This window comes from Bufo bufo, chromosome 8 (assembly GCF_905171765.1).
Source record: "Bufo bufo chromosome 8, aBufBuf1.1, whole genome shotgun sequence".
Lineage (NCBI taxonomy): Eukaryota > Metazoa > Chordata > Amphibia > Anura > Bufonidae > Bufo > Bufo bufo.
In genome coordinates, this window is record NC_053396.1 from 6190632 (window position 1) to 6204692 (window position 14061).

Genomic DNA, 14061 nt, shown 5'->3' on the forward strand with positions numbered 1-14061 from the left:
TGCCCAAGGGGAGGTCCGTTAATACAGGGTGCCCGGCCGCACCCCTTGCCATCCAGTGCCCAGCGACGCCTTCCCTGTCTTCAGCGCCGCCTTCCCTGTCTTCAGCACCGCCTTCTACAGCTTAGCGCCGCCTCCGCAATCCTCCCCGTCCCTCTGCCAGATCCCGCGCCTGCACACTAGGCTCAGCCTGATGCGCCCGTGCGGACTCCAGGCCAGCTTAGGATTCTTCTTATTAGTCTGGACATGAGTATATGTTTAGGTTAGAGGGGTTAAATCTGATGACGGAATCCCTTTAAGGAGATGGGGTACTGTGGAGGTCACTGTTAAGGGGGTGGGATGCTGTGGAGGTCGCTGTTAAGGGGGCAGGATGCTGAGGATGTCACTGTTAAAGGGGCAGGCTACTGTGGAGGTCACTGTTAAAGGGGCGGGATGCTGTGGAGGTCTCTGTTAAAGGGGAGGGCGCTGTGGATGTTACTGTTAAGGGGGCGGGCACTGCGCAGGTCACTGTTAGTAGGGGACTGTGGAGGCCACTATTAAAAGGGGCAGCGGGGTACTGTGAGGTCACTGTTAAGGCAGCAGGGTACAGTGGCAGTCACTGTTAAAGGGGCAGTCGCTGTAGAGGTCTCTGTTAAGGGGGCCAGGAATAGAGGAGGTCACAGTTAAGGAGACTAAAACCTATGGTCAGTGTTAAGGGGCGGGAGCTGTAGAGGTCACTGTTAAGGGGGCGGGCCCCTGTAGAGGTCATTGTCAAGGGGGTGGGGTGCTGTGGAACTCACTGTTAAAGGGACAGGCTGCTGTGAAGGTCAAATTTATGGGGGTGGGGTGCTGTGGAGGTCCAATTTTAAGGAGATGGGTCACTGTAGGGGTCAGTGTTAAGGGGGCGGGGTGTTGTAGTGGAGGTCAATGTTATGGAGGATACTGTCTATATCTTTTAACAAAAAACACAAACATTAAATGAAATGGATGAAATATACACGAGCGAAGCCGCGTCCTTCTGCTAGTATATTGCAAAAACCAATGTCCGTCTGTCTGTCCTCTGTAGACATCCTGAACGTTTGGACACCACATTTGGCGCACGGGTCCATCGGGGGATGTCTGGGAAGGTTTTAGTAAAGGTCTCAGCTCTCTAGGACGCACCGTTCCTGAGATATTCCCAAAAAATGTGTTAGCCAATAAGGGCTCACAGGTCCTTCACTCATATCCTGCCACACACATGGTCACATGACCCTTATTAGACAATAGAAGCCTGCAGGTCCTTCACGCATATCCTAACTACCATACGCACAGTCACATGACCCAAATTAACCAATAGAAGCCTGCAGGTTCTTCAGTCTTGACACACACAGTTACACCAGGTTTCCATAACAACTCAGACATTTTCTTCACTGTTATAGGTGCGGGGGCGCTATGGAGGTCACAGAAAAGGGGGTGGAGTGCTGTGTATATACATATATACTGCATACACAGCACACTACATTACAGCCCCCTACCCAGTATTTTTGGCCAGGGGGTGTGGGGGTTGGTGCAATTGCAATCACATGGACGCTCATTTACTGCACTATATTATGAAAGAGTCTTTAGCACCTGTTGAACTACAAGTCTCAGCACGACTACAGATGCAATTTAGCCACAAGCACTTTAGGTCATCAATGCCGAAAACCCCACAGGGCGGCGCTCCGCCCCATCATGTGCTTCCCGGATTACTCCGCGCGGGGAGGTGGGGGCGTGCTGAACGCTTGCTACTTTTCAGGGTTATAAATTTAGCTGCGAAAACTCTAACAATGGAAACTTTCACAACTTCTATGGACAAATGAGTCACAGAAGAATAATCAGCACATTTCACTTTCGCTGACGCAGAAAATCACAAAAAATACTGAATTCACCAGAACCAACCAGACAGAAGAAAACTGCAGGACTGAGGTACTGAGGACGCCTGCTATCGGGGAAGGCACTCGTTATAGTCCGGCTAATGAGATCATGTGACACACGAGGCGAGGCTCACAGTCATTAGAGGGTCATTATTACTATTAATTATTATTAGGAGACTTCTTTATTGTACGGGCAGCTGCACTAGTAATATACATGAAGCCACAGCGCCACCCTGTGGACAGAGAGCGTTACAGATCAGCGCATGATGGGACAGGATCCGCCAGCTCAGCAGACAGTATCACACATCACAGGATTAGATACACAGCTCAGCAGACATTATCACACAGGATAGGATTAGTTACACAGCTCAGCAGACTGTATCACACAGGATAGGATTAGATACACAGCTCAGCAGACTGTATCACACATCACAGGATTAGATACACAGCTCAGCAGACAGTATCACACAGGGTAGGATCAGATACACAGCTCAGCAGACAGTAGCACACATCACAGGATTAGATACACAGCTCAGCAGACAGTATCACACATCACAGGATTAGATACACAGCTCAGCAGACAGTATCACACAGAATAGGATTAGATACACAGCTCAGCAGACAGTATCACACAGAATAGGATTAGATACACAGCTCAGCAGACAGTAGCACACATCACAGGATTAGATACACAGCTCAGCAGACAGTATCACACATCACAGGATTAGATACACAGCTCAGCAGACCGTATCACACAGAATAGGATTAGATACACAGCTCAGCAGACAGTATCACACAGAATAGGATTAGATACACAGCTCAGCAGACTGTATCACACATCACAGGATTAGATACACAGCTCGAGCAGACAGTATCACACATGATAGGATTGGATACACAGCTCAGCAGACTGTATCACACAGGATAGGATTAGATACACAGCTCAGCAGACAGTATCACACAGGATAGGATTAGATACACAGCTCAGCAGACAGTATCACACAGGATAGGATTGGATACACAGCTCAGCAGACAGAATAGGATTAGATACACAGCTCAGCAGACAGTATCACACAGGATAGGATTAGATACACAGCTCAGCAGACAGTATCACACAGGATAGGATTAGATACACAGCTCAGCAGGCAGTATCACACAGGAGAGGATTAGATACACAGCTCAGCAGACAGTATCACACAGAATAGGATTAGATACACAGCTCAGCAGACAGTATCACACAGGATAGGATTGGATACACAGCTCAGCAGACAGTATCACACAGGATAGGATTAGATACACAGCTCAGCAGACAGTATCACACAGGATAGGATTAGATACACAGCTCAGCAGACAGTATCACACAGGATAGGATTAGATACACAGCTCAGCAGACAGTATCACACAGGATAGGATTAGATACACAGCTCAGCAGACAGTATCACACAGGATAGGATTAGATACACAGCTCAGCAGACCGTATCACACATGATAGGATTGGATACACAGCTCGGCAGACAGTATCACACAGGATAGGCTTGGATACACAGCTCAGCAGACAGTACCACACAGGAGAGGATTAGATACACAGCTCAGCAGACAGTATCACACATCACAGGATTAGATACACAGCTCAGCAGACAGTATCACACAGGATAGGATTGGATACACAGCTCGGCAGACAGTATCACACAGGGTAGGATTGGATACACAGCTCAGCAGACCGTATCACACATGATAGGATTAGATACACAGCTCAGCAGACAGTATCACACAGGGTAGGATTAGATACACAGCTCAGCAGACGGTATCACACAGGATAGGATTAGATACACAGCTCAGCAGACCGTATCACACAGGATAGGATTAGATACACAGCTCGGCAGACAGTATCACACAGGGTAGGATTGGATACACAGCTCAGCAGACTGTATCACACATGATAGGATTGGATACACAGCTCAGCAGACAGTATCACACAGGATAGGATTAGATACACAGCTCAGCAGACAGTATCACACATGATGGGATTAGATACACAGCTCAGCAGACAGTATCACACAGGAGAGGATTAGATACACAGCTCAGCAGACAGTATCACACAGGATAGGATTAGATACACAGCTCAGCAGACAGTATCACACATGATAGGATTGGATACACAGCTCGGCAGACAGTATCACACAGGATAAGCTTGGATACACAGCTCAGCAGACAGTATCACACAGGGTAGGATTAGATACACAGCTCAGCAGACAGTATCACACAGGATAGGATTAGATACACAGCTCAGCAGACAGTATCACACAGGATAGGCTTGGATACACAGCTCAGCAGACAGTATCACACAGAATAGGATTAGATACACAGCTCAGCAGACAGTATCACACAGAATAGGATTAGATACACAGCTCAGCAGACAGTATCACACCTGACAGGATTAGATACACAGCTCAGCAGACTGTATCACACAGGATAGGATTAGATACACAGCTCAGCAGACAGTATCACACAGGATAGGATTAGATTCACAGCTCAGCAGACAGTATCACACATAATGGGATTAGATACACAGCTCAGCAGACAGTATCACACAGGATAGGATTGGATACACAGCTCAGCAGACAGTATCACACAGGATAGGATTAGATACACAGCTCAGCAGACAGTATCACACAGGATAGGATTAGATACACAGCTCAGCAGACTGTATCACACAGGATAGTATTAGATACACAGCTCAGCAGATAGTATCACACATGATAGGATTAGATACACAGCTCAGCAGACAGTATCACACAGGATAGGATTAGATACACAGCTCAGCAGACAGTATCACACAGGATAGGATTAGATACACAGCTCAGCAGACAGTATCACACAGGGTAGGATTAGATACACAGCTCAGCAGACAGTATCACACAGGATAGGATTAGATACACCGCCGCAGCAGCACACTGGACCTGGAAATAATTTTTTATGCAATTCAGCAATATTTACTGATGTGGAATGCACCTTGTGCTGTAAGGGCCATGCTGGGAGTTGTAGTTCCACAGTAAGGGCACACGATTATACAGATGAATCAATGAGATCTAATTAATAACTCGTTTACGCGAAGCTGGCAGGAAATTCTCATGTATGGGATGTGTATCTGGTTTGGAACTTTTGAGGAATTCCTCGCTTCTCCGAATGCCCCTGAGTCATGCGACAATTATCACACCGCCAGGTGCCATTGAACGTGTTACTAGCAGAACAGCAACCCAAGACGCCATCTCCAGGATCCAGAAAGGCTGATCTCATCGCTAATTAACGAAAGAAAGAACAATCATTCCTAATTGACATCTGCTACAAGATCCAATCACATCAATGTACCAGGGACTCTGCCGCCACCCTGTGGCAATATGATGCACTGCATGTGGCACAAGGAGAACACAAATGTGTTTTTCTAAAAAAAAAAAAAAAATCACATAATATGAGGGACTAGGACTTACATTTTGCTGTTGCCTACCTACCTCAGAGGCAGGGTGAGTGCTGACCGCAGTCAAATGAAACTCGACTATAGATGAAATGGATGAACTGAGCAAAATACACCAGCAGTCTACATATCTTTTCTGCTGATTGTTTGCTTCAGTGTACCAGTGCAGGTAGCACAGACCGGACACACTGCAGCAAACCCTCAGTATCCAGCCTACAGCCACAAGGCCCCTACAGCACAGGTCTATTCGGGTGAATGGGAAATCTAGAGAAATAGTTCAGTGACATCACTGTAATCAGTAAAGGACATAAATCATATCACTACAAGCATGCAGATCGTTTGATGACATCATTATCCCCTGGGGCAGCAGCCTTACTACGTTATTTTGGCCGTGTGAGGAGGTCACTATAAAAAGGTTAGCTGATGTCACTGTACACAGAGAATCAGTTTGATGAGGTCACTATCAGCAGAGAAGCAGTTTGATGAGGTCACTATAAGCAGGGAAGCAGTTTGATGAGGTCACTATCAGCAGAGAAGCAGTTTGATGAGGTCACTATAAGCAGGGAAGCAGTTTGATGAGGTCACTATAAGCAGGGAAGCAGTTTGATGAGGTCACTATAAGCAGAGAAGCAGTTTGATGAGGTCACTATAAGCAGGGAAGCAGTTTGATGAGGTCACTATAAGCAGAGAAGCAGTTTGATGAGGTCACTATTAGCAGGGAAGCAGTTTGATGAGGTCACTATAAGCAGGGAAGCAGTTTGATGAGGTCACTATAAGCAGGGAAGCAGTTTTATGAGGTCACTATAAGCAGAGAAGCAGTTTGATGAAGTCACTATCAGCAGAGAAGCAGTTTGAAGAGGTCACAATAAGCAGAGAAGCAGTTTGATGAGGTCACTATAAGCCGGGAAGCAGTTTGATGAGGTCACTATAAGCAGGGAAGCAGTTTGATGAGGTCACTATTAGCAGGGAAGCAGTTTGATGAGGTCACTATAAGCAGGGAAGCAGTTTGATGAGGTCACTATAAGCAGGGAAGCAGTTTTATGAGGTCACTATAAGCAGAGAAGCAGTTTGATGAAGTCACTATCAGCAGAGAAGCAGTTTGAAGAGGTCACAATAAGCAGAGAAGCAGTTTGATGAGGTCACTATAAGCCGGGAAGCAGTTTGATGAGGTCACTATAAGCCGGGAAGCAGTTTGATGAGGTCACTATAAGCAGGGAAGCAGTTTGATGAGGTCACTATCAGCAGAGAAGCAGTTTGATGAGGTCACTATCAGCAGAGAAGCAGTTTTATGAGGTCACTATAAGCAGGGAAGCAGTTTTATGAGGTCACTATAAGCAGGGAAACAGTTTGATGAGGTCACTATAAGCAGAGAAGCAGTTTGATGAGGTCACTATCAGCAGAGAAGCAGTTTGATGAGGTCACTATAAGGAGGGAAGCAGTTTGATGAGGTCACTATAAGGAGGGAAGCAGTTTGATGAGGTCACTATAAGCCGGGAAGCAGTTTTATGAGGTCACTATAAGCAGAGAAGCAGTTTGATGAGGTCACTATCAGCAGAGAAGCAGTTTGATGAGGTCACTATGAGCCGGGAAGCAGTTTGATGAGGTCACTATAAGCAGGGAAGCAGTTTGATGAGGTCACTATAAGCCGGGAAGCAGTTTGATGAGGTCACTATAAGCAGGGAAGCAGTTTGATGAGGTCACTATAAGCAGGGAAGCAGTTTGATGAGGTCACTATAAGCAGGGAAGCAGTTTGATGAGGTCACTATAAGCAGGGAAGCAGTTTGATGAGGTCACTATAAGCAGAGAAGCAGTTTGATGAGGTCACTATAAGCAGAGAAGCAGTTTGATGAGGTCACTATGAGCCGGGAAGCAGTTTGATGAGGTCACTATAAGCCGGGAAGCAGTTTGATGAGGTCACTATAAGCAGGGAAGCAGTTTGATGAGGTCACTATAAGCAGGGAAGCAGTTTGATGAGGTCACTATGAGCAGGGAAGCAGTTTGATGAGGTCACTATAAGCAAGGAAGCAGTTTGATGAGGTCACTATAAGCAGGGAAGCAGTTTGATGAGGTCACTATAAGCAGGGAAGCAGTTTGATGAGGTCACTATAAGCAGGGAAGCAGTTTGATGAGGTCACTATCAGCAGGGAAGCAGTTTGATGAGGTCACTATAAGCAGGGAAGCAGTTTTATGAGGTCACTATAAGCAGGGAAGCAGTTTGATGAGGTCACTATAAGCAGGGGAGCAGTTTGATGAGGTCACTATAAGCAGAGAAGCAGTTTGATGAGGTCACTATAAGCCGGGAAGCAGTTTGATGAGGTCACTATAAGCAGAGAAGCAGTTTGATGAGGTCACTATAAGCAGAGAAGCAGTTTGATGAGGTCACTATAAGCAGAGAAGCAGTTTGATGAGGTCACTATAAGCAGGGAAGCAGTTTGATGAGGTCACTATAAGCAGGGAAGCAGTTTGATGAGGTCACTATAAGCAGGGAAGCAGTTTGATGAGGTCACTATCAGCAGGGAAGCAGTTTGATGAGGTCACTATCAGCAGGGAAGCAGTTTGATGAGGTCACTATAAGCAGGGAAGCAGTTTGATGAGGTTACTATAAGCAGGGAAGCAGTTTGATGAGGTCACTATCAGCAGGGAAGCAGTTTGATGAGGTCACTATAAGCAGGGAAGCAGTTTGATGAGGTCACTATAAGCAGGGAAGCAGTTTGATGAGGTCACTATAAGCAGGGAAGCAGTTTGATGAGGTCACTATAAGCAGGGAAGCAGTTTGATGAGGTCACTATAAGCAGGGAAGCAGTTTGATGAGGTCACTATAAGCAGGGAAGCAGTTTGATGAGGTTACTATAAGCAGAGAAGCAGTTTGATGAGGTCACTATAAGCAGGGGAGCAGTTTGATGAGGTCACTATAAGCAGAGAAGCAGTTTGATGAGGTCACTATAAGCAGGGGAGCAGTTTGATGAGGTCACTATAAGCAGGGAAGCAGTTTGATGAGGTCACTATAAGCAGGGAAGCAGTTTTATGAGGTCACTATAAGCAGGGAAGCAGTTTGATGAGGTCACTATAAGCAGGGAAGCAGTTTGATGAGGTCACTATAAGCAGAGAAGCAGTTTGATGAGGTCACTATAAGCAGGGAAGCAGTTTGATGAGGTCACTATCAGCAGGGAAGCAGTTTGATGAGGTCACTATAAGCAGGGAAGCAGTTTGATGAGGTCACTATAAGCAGAGAAGCAGTTTGATGAGGTCACTATCAGCAGGGAAGCAGTTTGATGAGGTCACTATCAGCAGGGAAGCAGTTTGATGAGGTCACTATCAGCAGGGAAGCAGTTTGATGAGGTCACTATAAGCAGGGAAGCAGTTTGAGGAGGTCAGAGTTAAGAAACTTAATGATGTCATCACAATCAGGGAAAACAGTCTCTGCCACTAACTGGAGGTCTTCCAATGTCATCAATGTCATGATGTCAGTAATCCTTGCTATTAGCGTCCAGTACTCCACAGACAATCCCGCCATACTGACCGGCTGGCCATAGGTTACTCAGGAGCTGAGCCAGGTCTGAGCGGCCGGGCCCGGCGTGAGCCCAGATTAGAACCATGCCGACAGTCCATTTACATTCTGCCAATACAACTACAAGCTGGCAGAGTAACACGGCGATCAGCGGCAGGCATGTCATCCAGGCCAACGTCTCCAGACAAGCCACGTCTCCACGCAGCACTGTGCATACCGCCAGCAGCTACTCCCAGCTCTCTCCCTGTATATTATATGGATATTACAAGACAAGGCGCCGAGTGCTTTCCTACAGGCCCTTATTGTGTACCCATATGGGTGGAGAAGGCCATGGCATGAATGGTGTTATACAGACGTAGAGACGGCCCTCTGATGTACCTACAAAGGAGAGGGGACGGCGTGATGACATCACAACTCATCCTTTATACCCATGCCTATATAAAATATAAGCAAGGCCCACGTAGGAGGATAAAATCAACAAAGTGACTAGCTGCCAAGATGGCGTGTTTTGGCCGGGAACCGTTTACAAGCCAGGAAAAATGCCTAAGCATGACTATACCGCCAAAGAGCGCCATTTCTAACATTGGTGTATTTATATGGACAATAATACTGCAATACCACATACAACCTGTGGTGGAGTGTGGCGCTGTTCAAAGAAAACAGCCATGTCTTACTAAGCCTGGACAACCCCAAAGATCCCCTTTAAGCAACAAGGGTCTAAATATAATCCAGAATCCATGGCTGCCACATCCCCCCTCCCCCCATACCAGCAACGCTTGGTACCGACACCCCTAGATCTCTCCAAGACCAAGAAGAAGCATCAGTGTGGCCAAAGCTGCTTCTAAACAAGCAGTTAGAAGCAAGGCGTGGGAACCCCATTTTTTATGGCGTTCCCCTTTAAGAATGAATAAAGCCATGACGCACCCGCGATGACATCACCGGACACTGTTTATACGATTATAACACACTGCAATACCCTCCTTGCTTCCAGTTATAAATCCCATCCACGTTCCTCTATCAGAAGAGAACACTTCCTGTCCGAGGGGGTCCGCCGCCACGCTTTACCCACTATCGTTTCTGCCCGTCACGTAATATTCTATACAGTACAGCACGTGTATCCGACGTATCCTACCTGAATATCGAGCATCATCATTATATATGGTCCTTCATCCTCTCCCAGGGGGTCATGAAATCCTTGGAAGAGCTGAGGTGGTTAGAGGGCTCCTCAGGGTCGGCTGCCCCCCACCCCGCGGTCCAGAGACGGGTGGCACAGATTAATGCCCTGTCAGACGATGACCCATGTTGTGTCAATCAATCCATTGAGCAGCGGAGGCCTTCATGCGTCTTGAAGGACTATCCAAGTGGAGCAGGTGTCAGTGGTGGTAACCCTACTCCAGCAGCCTCTACAGGAACCATATCATCAATCGGCCAATGGTGCTGAAAGCAAAAAAAGAGAAAATAGAAGGGTCTTGTGGGAGAGAGCAGGAATTTAAAGGGACAGATGATTGCATCCCGATTCTGGCTACCTATAAGGTAAAGGTTGTCTTCTCTAATGGAAGACACCAGAGGTTCCTCAGCATCTTCTTGAGATCCATTGTGCTTCTCAGAGGTTGGAGGTAGCTGTCCTTGTCTCACCTTAGGGAGTAAGGAGGGGTCTCGATGGAAGAGAGAGGGGGGGAGATCCGAGCAATCAATGCTTCCGACTGAGGGAAAATGACCTGTGTGATCTTATTAGGGTGTCAGCCTTCCTTCTGGAGAGCGGTGGTGGCTGCAGAGGAGGATGGAGCTGTGGATGAGGCACGGGGTCTTCTTGGAGACGTCTTGGTCTTGCGTGTGACAGACAAGGGCAGAGAAGGAATGTCGGTCTCCTGGTCATAGGGAGACACATTGCTCTGTAGCTACAAAGGCCATGGAAGCAGGGAGGAGAGGAGAAAAGAGAGAGAGAAAGAGAGAAGGGAGGAGGGGAGAGAGAGAGAGCGCGAGAGAGCGTCTGCTAGCAACCAATGACAGCAGAACAACCACACACTGCAAATGCAGAGACAGACAGAAGCAGAATTTCTGCAAAAATATTCCAGGTCACGCTCCTGGAGACAATGTAACGAGTCAAATCTCCCTATTTACACCCCGGGAAACAATGTAACAAAGCAGGAAAAATATGAGGAAATAAAGGTTTATGGCAGTGCACTCGCTAGCAGCTGGTGTGACAGTACGGGAAGGGCAGGCACCAGGGAGTGCCCCATGTAATTGCCTGTATTAAATGTCCCCTCGCCCCCCGCCCCCCCTCCACCAATAAACCAGCCATTTATGGTATTAACCGCCCCCTTACATAAAGCACAGGGGGATCCGCTCCCAAGAGAGAGCGCTGCATTCACCTCTACTAACACTACAAGGAATGGATTAGATGCTGCTGACTCTGGAATTCTGCTTTCAATGGAGATGGCAATGAGGCATGAGGCACTGGGTGCCTCATGGCTGGGATAGATAGGACATATATGGCTCCTGACCTTTGTGCACGGTAGCCATACCTGTACATGTAGGTGTCTTGCTAGAGAAAAAAAAAGGCCACAATTTTCTCAATTTGCATAAACCCTAATAATTTTTTTGATAATTTTAATATTTTTTTTTAAGATTTACAAATTTTGGAGGCTGCATGATAAGTGAAAGTGGCAGGAAATAGAGCGACAACCCAGACACCGGTCCCAGGGGTAAGTGACAGACTGTCAGGGGCTCAGGTTACTGCACCTCCTGCCCGAAGTCCAGCTGAGTAACATCCAGAAACCGAGGAGCCGCCATATGTCTGTCTGCTGAGTCACCGCTACATGCAGGAAAGATGCCAACCTCCTGGACATCTAATAGTCTGCAGGGAAGAACACTACTCAGACCTGTCCAGGACAAGAGAGGGCGGTATTAGTTATATTCTTGTACATAGGAGCAGTATTATAGTAGTTATATACTTGTACATAGGAGCAGTATTACAGTAGTTATATTCTTGTACATAGGAACAGTATTATAGTAGTTATATTCCTGTACATAGGAGCAGTATTATAGTAGTTATATCCCTGTACATAGGAGCAGTATTATAGTAGTTATATTCTTGTACATAGGAGGCAGTATTATAGTAGTTATATTCCTGTACATAGGAGCAGTATTATAGTAGTTATATTCTTGTACATAGGAGACAGTATTATAGTAGTTATATTCTTGTACATAGGAGACAGTATTATAGTAGTTATATTCTTGTACATAGGAGCAGTATTATAGTAGTTATATTCTTGTACATAGGAGGCAGTATTATAGTAGTTATATTTTTGTACATAGGAGCAGTATTATAGTAGTTATATTCTTGTACATAGGAGGCAGTATTATAGTAGTTATATTCTTGCACATAGGGGGCAGTATTATAGTAGTTATATTCTTGTACATAGGAGGCAGTATTATAGTAGTTATATTCTTGTACATAGGAGGCAGTATTATAGTAGTTATATTCTTGTACATAGGGGCAGTATTATAGTAGTTATATTCTTGTACATAGGAGGCAGTATTATAGTAGTTATATTCTTGTACATAGGAGCAGTATTATAGTAGTTATATTCTTGTACACAGGAGCAGTATTATAGTAGTTATATTCTTGTACATAGGAGCAGTATTATAGTAGATATATTCTTGTACATAGGAGGCAGTATTATAGTAGATATATTCTTGTACATAGGAGGCAGTATTATAGTAGTTATATTCTTGTACATAGGAGGCAGTATTATAGTAGTTATATTCTTGTACATAGGAGGCAGTATTATAGTAGTTATATTTTTGTACATAGGAGCAGTATTATAGTAGTTATATTCTTGTACATAGGAGGCAGTATTATAGTAGTTATATTCTTGTACATAGGGGGCAGTATTATAGTAGTTATATTCTTGTACATAGGAGCAGTATTATAGTAGTTATATTCTTGTACAGAGGAGCAGTATTATAGTAGTTATATTCTTGTACATAGGAGCAGTATTATAGTAGTTATATTCCTGTACATAGGAGGCAGTATTATAGTAGTTATATTCTTGTACATAGGGGGCAGTATTATAGTAGTTATATTCTTGTACATAGGAGCAGTATTATAGTAGTTATATTCTTGTACATAGGGGGCAGTATTATAGTAGTTATATTCTTGTACATAGAAGCAGTATTATAGTAGTTATATTCTTGTACATAGGAGCAGTATTATAGTAGTTATATTCTTGTACATAGGGGGCTGTATTATAGTAGTTATATTCTTGTACATAGGAGCAGTATTATAGGAGTTATATTCTTGTACATAGGAGGCAGTATTATAGTAGTTATATTCTTGTACATAGGGAGCAGTATTATAGTAGTTATATTCTTTGCCAATTTTCTTTTTATTCAAATAACAGCAAAGTATTTCAAGAAGGTACAGATATCTCTTAACAAGAACAAGTAATGCTTGAATAGTCATATCTTCAAACATGTAGGTTCACATAAACATTTGCTTGAAACTACAGTTGATATGGAGTCGTAGTACGGACAAGGTTGTAGAAACCTAAAATTGGGGAAGTGCCTAATATAGCAAGAAGGTGTTACTAGGGGTCACATTTACACGAAGACAAGGGAAGACAGAAGACATCATGTAGATTGATATGTGGGCAACATGTGAGGAGAGGGGGGGGGGGGGGGGGAGAGAAGGTCGCTGTCATAAAGTTGGAAAGCTCAGATGATCAAGCAAAGCCACGAAAAAGCCTCCAGGGTTGCCAGACCTTTAGAAATTTCTGGCGGTTTCCCATTTCCCAGGCCGCAAATTTTTCTAAGCGGTACAACTGGTCCGCTTTATCCACCCATTCTGCTTGTGACGGGGGTCTATCAGATTTCCATTTCAGCGGGACAAGTAGTCTGGCTGCTGTGAGTAGCATCGTGGGTAGATTAGCTTTCGACGGGGTAAAGGATTGGTTTGGGCACCAGAGTAGTGCCAGTTTGGGGTCGAGTACCATTGGGTACTGCGGGGAGCATACCTGGTTAATAGTAGTTTCCACTTGAAGCCAGAAGGGACGCATTTTGTGGCAGCTCCACCAGATGTGAGACAGTGATCCCGGCTCAGTGCCGCACCTCCAACATACATATGGTATGGATGGATTTAATTTGTGGAGAAATACAGGTGTTTTGTACCACCTAGTCGTGAGTTTGAAGGAGTTTTCCTGTACTATTAC

General features: G+C 45.2%; 1 protein-coding gene across 1 annotated transcript in view; it reads right to left on the reverse strand.

Annotated features, from left to right (window-relative positions):
* Window positions 1-10010, reverse strand: part of RALGDS (ral guanine nucleotide dissociation stimulator) — a 107441-nt gene extending 97431 nt beyond the window's left edge. The window contains exon 1 of the mRNA XM_040406158.1: window positions 9981-10010. Within this exon, the coding sequence (XP_040262092.1) occupies window positions 9981-10001 (21 nt within the window). The 5' untranslated portion in view covers window positions 10002-10010. The remainder of the gene's footprint in view (window positions 1-9980) is intronic.
* Window positions 10011-14061: the final 4051 nt, after the last annotated feature.